This window comes from Betta splendens, chromosome 15 (genome assembly GCF_900634795.4).
Source record: "Betta splendens chromosome 15, fBetSpl5.4, whole genome shotgun sequence".
Classification (NCBI taxonomy): domain Eukaryota; kingdom Metazoa; phylum Chordata; class Actinopteri; order Anabantiformes; family Osphronemidae; genus Betta; species Betta splendens.
Genome location: NC_040895.2, coordinates 6,860,749 through 6,865,712, shown reverse-complemented (window position 1 = coordinate 6,865,712; position 4,964 = coordinate 6,860,749). Strand labels below are relative to the sequence as shown.

The following is a 4,964-nucleotide window of genomic DNA, read 5'->3' as shown; positions in this document are numbered from 1 at the left end:
CCTCAGTTGGTGAAATGGTGAATTGACCAGCGCTCGTATTGCACTTCAGCTAAAACTGGCACACACAGTTTAGGCAGATTCCTGTTGCTGTGTGGCAAGCACTGCCACCTTGTGGATTTAGTGAAGACAAACAGGTTTAGCACATACCTGTCATTTTATTATCACCAGGTTACATAGAAAAGCTTTCATCAGTAATAGTTAATAAAATTGGGACTCTGTTGATGGTCAGACTCCTCGAGCTGCAGCGCTACCTGATGATGAAGTGGTGGTGGTGGCAGCTGGCATTTTCTTCAGCGTTCTGTTCAACTGCAGAGAAGACGCAGTCATTATCGCATGACAACAGCAAAATTATCTTGAAATCTTTTAAATTAAACTATATAACAATACATCAGCGAGTCCAAAGCATTACAGTATATGGGGCGTCAAACTGAGGTTGGTCCTTGAGGGCCGCCATCCTGTTTTTTTCCAACTCTCCCTGCTCCAGCTACTATTAATTACCTTGACTGTGTGTTTAGAGAATGAACAGCTGGAAAAGCCAACCGACACACCTGCTCGAGGCAGAGAGAGCTGGAAAACCATCAGGGACAGCGCCCCTCGAGAACTGGAGCCTGACACCTGTGATCTATAGAATCAGAACTACTTTCCCATAGTTTGCCAAGTTCTAGACTTTACCCATGTAGCTGAAGATGTGAGTGATCACTGCTTACCTCCTCAAACTTGTGGATCTGTCTGATGAAGAAGTCCCCGTACCTTCGAGCCACTTTAGTATCAGCAATGTGGATCATGTCCTGTGGTGTTAAGACAGCGTTAGAAATGAGTGTTAATAAAAAATACCCAACAGTAATTTACCATCTACATTACAAAAGAAATGTATGACAAACTCCCTCAAACACACCTTGTCAATGTAAAAGTCAACCTCAGAGGCAGATTGGAACTCTCCATCCAGAGCAGAGATGCCACTGGTCCACACCAGGTTCTTCATCTTGTGTTTGAAGACCAGCAGCTGAATGCGAAACTCCTGCTCTGTCATGTCGAGGAATCCTGCCAGCTTCGCTACTGGCATGGTGGTGTACAGCTTCAGGAAACTGAACAGACACACTGGGACTTAAACACTTACAGCACCACACTGTGACCACACAAGGGTCAGGTGTTAAAATCAAGTTAAAGTGTGTTAGAAGAACGTCATTTAAAAACACCAAACCAGTCAACATTATCCACAGCACAATCTACCTGCGGATGGTAGAGAGCTGGGCCTGCTGCTGCACCTCCTCTGCAAACACCTTGAGCTGCTGCTGGAAAGGTTCTTTGTGGTAGTTGGGATGAACGTTGTCATAGTTTGGCACCACGGGTGACAAAAACTTTGGACAGGCGAAGCTAAACAGCTCCTCAAACACCTGCAGGTCTCTGAGAGGGAAACACAAACACTAGTGTGAGTCCAACTACACTTGCTGCTGGACACCAGAGTTCGTAAATAACTGCAGATAATAAAAAAAGATGTTACCAAAGACTACATGTGCTCCAATCCCACCAGCATATTATACACCTTGAAACTAGTGGAAGCACTACCTTATTCTCTTTATAACAGTGATACTTCATATGACAAGACAAACAAAAAGAGAAAACTGAATAAAAACATTCAGTGCAATGTGTTGATTTCGTACCCTTTTTGCATTCGCAGCATCTTGTCCCCATACTTCTCCCTCAATTGTGTGTGAATGCTCTCATCAATGCGCATTGGATACATGGTGAGCGCGATGGCCAACAGACCGTGCATCTGCTCATTTTGCTTGTTAATCTGAAAACAAACGCAAATATTTCAACACTGTATTAGCTCTGTTGACGCAGCGCCTTCTGAAAGTCATACAAAGCTTATCACAAGACTGTTTTGTGTTGTAAAAACACAATCAAAAACTGGAACAATGCATGGGGCACACTTATTTCCTGATGCTTCAGAAAGGACACATACAAGCCAACTAATTAAGGGCTTAGTTGCACCTGGTGCTTAAGATACAACCAGTTACGCCAAGTCCTCAACTGAAATAGCAATAACAACGTAAAAATAAACAATATGTATTACATGTATGTAATATGTAATAACCGCATTAAACAATCAAGTAAAATGAATTAGAACACCAAAGGGACTGACTATTTTCACACCTCCATTCTATCCCCATTAGTGAGAGGGTAGGTGCAGAAAAGCCCTTATGACAGCAAGAAACAGGCAGAGTTGATGGCAGCAGACACTGGGGTTTTAATTTGCACAGCAAGGAGCATAAACGCCAGGTATGCTCCTACAGACCAAACGCTCCGTTGTCCTCAGCTTCTGTTCTGGATAATTTCAGGAACATTTTGGGCCTATAGGTGTAGCTCAAGGGAATTGTTCAAGCATTAGGAAAAAACACCATGCCATCTGTGGAACCTGAAGCTAGCAGGACAATGATCCCAAACAAAGCACTAAAGATCACCACGTCTAAGCTGGCAGTCACAGCCTAGAAATAAAGCAAGTTATTTAATCTGCTCATTTACCATCTCGTATTTATAAGTTGACTTCTGGAACAGATTCCTCGTTCTCTGGATGTAGAGCAGAATGTTAGCAAAGACTCGAATAGCGTCCTGGTAGCGCCTCATCATCAGGTAGGCAAAGCCCACATAATAATAGGTGGTGATCTGGCACTCAGGCACACGGGAGTACATACTCTGGAAGATATAAAACAAAGCAATGGGAAAAATGAATGAAAAACTGAAAATGGAAAACCTTCCCAAGGTTCATTAACGTGTCAGCCTTAAAACATACCTTCTTGTTGAGCTCAATGTTTTCTAGGACTTTGATGGCCTGGTAATAATCACCAAGCAAAGAATGAAGCCTCAGGAGCCCCACCAGGCTGAAGTAACCCAACATCTTGTAAAGGGAGTGACGTCCATATTCTCCAGCCACACTCTCTGGGTCTCCTGCACCAACAAACAAAAATATCAAATTTTTACCTCAACACACTTAAACTACATGTTGTTGAAGTTTTATAGGACTTCAAATGTCAACTTAAATCAAAATAATCTAATACAAAATATCTCTAAAACATGGTTCTCTACCTCCACTGGTGTACACCTCCAGCTGGCGATTAATGTTGCTCTTGTCCACCAGAGAATGGAGAACGTTGAGGACACTGTGTACGTTCCAGATTTTTGGGTTGTTCCTCAGGAACTCAATCTCCTCCTCTGACTTCTTGGCAGTCTTACAGCGATACTGACTAAACGACTGGAACTACAAAAGGGGAAAAGTAGATTTACTTTTATCAATGATTGTTCACTATTTTCATGTGGTTAACTGAGGGCATATTCAATATAAAGAATGCTGTACCTGGTAAATGAACTCATCAATGATGTCCCAGAGCCACTGGTTTGGCAGCTCCAAGGGGGCTGGGCCATCAGCATCTGTTCACAAACAAACATTCTCATATGACCTGTCTTATATCAGCTGGTATTTTAGCAAGGTAAAATACAACTTGTGACATCAAATATTGACATGTTTTTTTACTTACTAAGAATGTAGTTGAAGAGGTTGCAGTAGTTGTAGTATGACTCAAACCTCTGGTCCAAGGTTGGTCCACCCTGATCATCAATAAAACAGTATTTAAGGTAAATTAAAGAGTTTACAGATTGAAAGATGTTTTTAAATGTTTATACTGAATTGTTACTTACGCTGACTTTAGCATATATATGTCTGTAGTAGAGCTCCTTATAGAGGATGAGAAACACAGCATCTGTTGAAAAAGGAAAGCAATGACATTAAAAACAATCATGCAGGGAATTTCAACAATACACAAAACAAATGGTGAGTAATACACTTACCGTTACCAACCAATGATGCAATGCCCTCTGCCTCTGGCCAGGGGGACGTCTTGAAGAAACGTTCAGTCAACTTGTTCCAGCTGAACAGGAGCAAAATGGGAAACGTAAGATACACCATGCACAAGAAAAATTTAATCTCTATGTAATAAATGAGTTAATACCATGACCACATGGAGAGGTCTGGACATACACCTAATCCTGTTCACCTGTTCTCATAGACATCTTGGATCTCATAGATCTTCTGCTCGATGCTCTCGCTGGATACACGGTTGGACTGCAGCTCATACACCTTTTGGTCAATCAGGTCAGAGATCGTTTTGTGGAAGTACTGCAGGAAGTTCTTGATCACCTCCGGGATTACGTGGTAGGTCTGCTGCTCATACTGCCTTTCATAGGCCAGGTCTGCTTTGGGGTCACCTGCAGATAAATGTTAAAACGTTAAAAAGATATTAGGGAAACTGAATTGACATTGATATTAGGTTAGGACTATTATACATTAGGGAAAATGTAGGAGGCTGATGTTTTATACAAACCAGTGTGTAGGTCGTAGTCGTTTGGGTAGGTGTAAGGATCATACTGTGAGAAAAGCAGACATATATTCGGTTCAAGCCAGATGTTACGTTGACAACTGTCACACAAGGCTACTCAGCAGCAGTTTTTTCTAACTACTACAACCGGATAAAAATATTACAGGAGATCTAACGGTAAAGATGCCGTGGCTTCACAAATAAGGCTGCAGCAAACAGTTTTGTGCTAGCTCATCTGAAGCTGATGTGTGCCGGTGGGGTTGGCAAAGGCTAGCAAAGCCTCTAGCCTGCTAAACGGCTACTGCTAGCCCTAACCCGCGTGCTATTGCTGTTAAATGTATAATATTTTAGACCTCCCCGCCAAAAATGTGCACCTACCTCCTCCTCGTCGTGGTATGACATTGTGCTTCTTATTAGTCCAAGCTCGTCAACACAGCAGTGAAGAAGGTGATTGTATGCTTTGCTAGCTAACGCCGCTAAACCACGCAGCTGGCGGTGGAGACACGACCGGAAACGGAAAAAGAAGACGAGATAAGCGAGGTTGCACTAATGCCTTGTGGGAAATGAAGTGTATTTGTCGTGTGGCTTTAG

The 4,964-nt window shown here is 42.4% G+C and overlaps 1 protein-coding gene across 2 annotated transcripts; it reads right to left on the bottom strand.

The window, feature by feature from the left end:
* Positions 1-135: 135 nt before the first annotated feature.
* Positions 136-4,912, bottom strand: eif3s6ip (eukaryotic translation initiation factor 3, subunit 6 interacting protein). Of its 2 annotated transcripts, XM_029175059.3 has the most exons (15): positions 4,752-4,912; positions 4,380-4,422; positions 4,053-4,263; positions 3,847-3,926; positions 3,697-3,758; positions 3,537-3,606; positions 3,356-3,429; positions 3,088-3,259; positions 2,795-2,949; positions 2,527-2,697; positions 1,662-1,795; positions 1,231-1,404; positions 896-1,085; positions 708-788; positions 136-306 (listed from the first exon to the last, which is right to left on the bottom strand). In XM_029175059.3, exons 1-15 carry the CDS (start codon positions 4,773-4,775, stop codon positions 226-228), a joined length of 1,722 nt encoding a protein of 573 aa, XP_029030892.1. In that variant the 5' UTR covers positions 4,776-4,912; the 3' UTR covers positions 136-225. The 2 variants fall into 2 exon arrangements, with proteins under 2 accessions (XP_029030892.1, XP_029030893.1); XM_029175060.2 differs by lacking the exons at positions 3,847-3,926; positions 4,380-4,422; positions 4,752-4,912 and having other exon boundaries at positions 4,053-4,131.
* Between the last annotated feature and the right edge of the window lie 52 nt (positions 4,913-4,964).

Coding starts and splice junctions, on each gene's coding strand:
- eif3s6ip (XM_029175059.3), bottom strand. CDS start 4,775: ATGTCATACCACGACGAGGAGGAG. Junction 3,260..3,355: donor TTGATGAGTTCATTTACCAG/GTACAGCATTCT, acceptor CCCCTTTTGTAG/TTCCAGTCGTTTAGTCAGTA. Junction 1,405..1,661: donor ATGCTGCGAATGCAAAAAGG/GTACGAAATCAA, acceptor TTTCCCTCTCAG/AGACCTGCAGGTGTTTGAGG.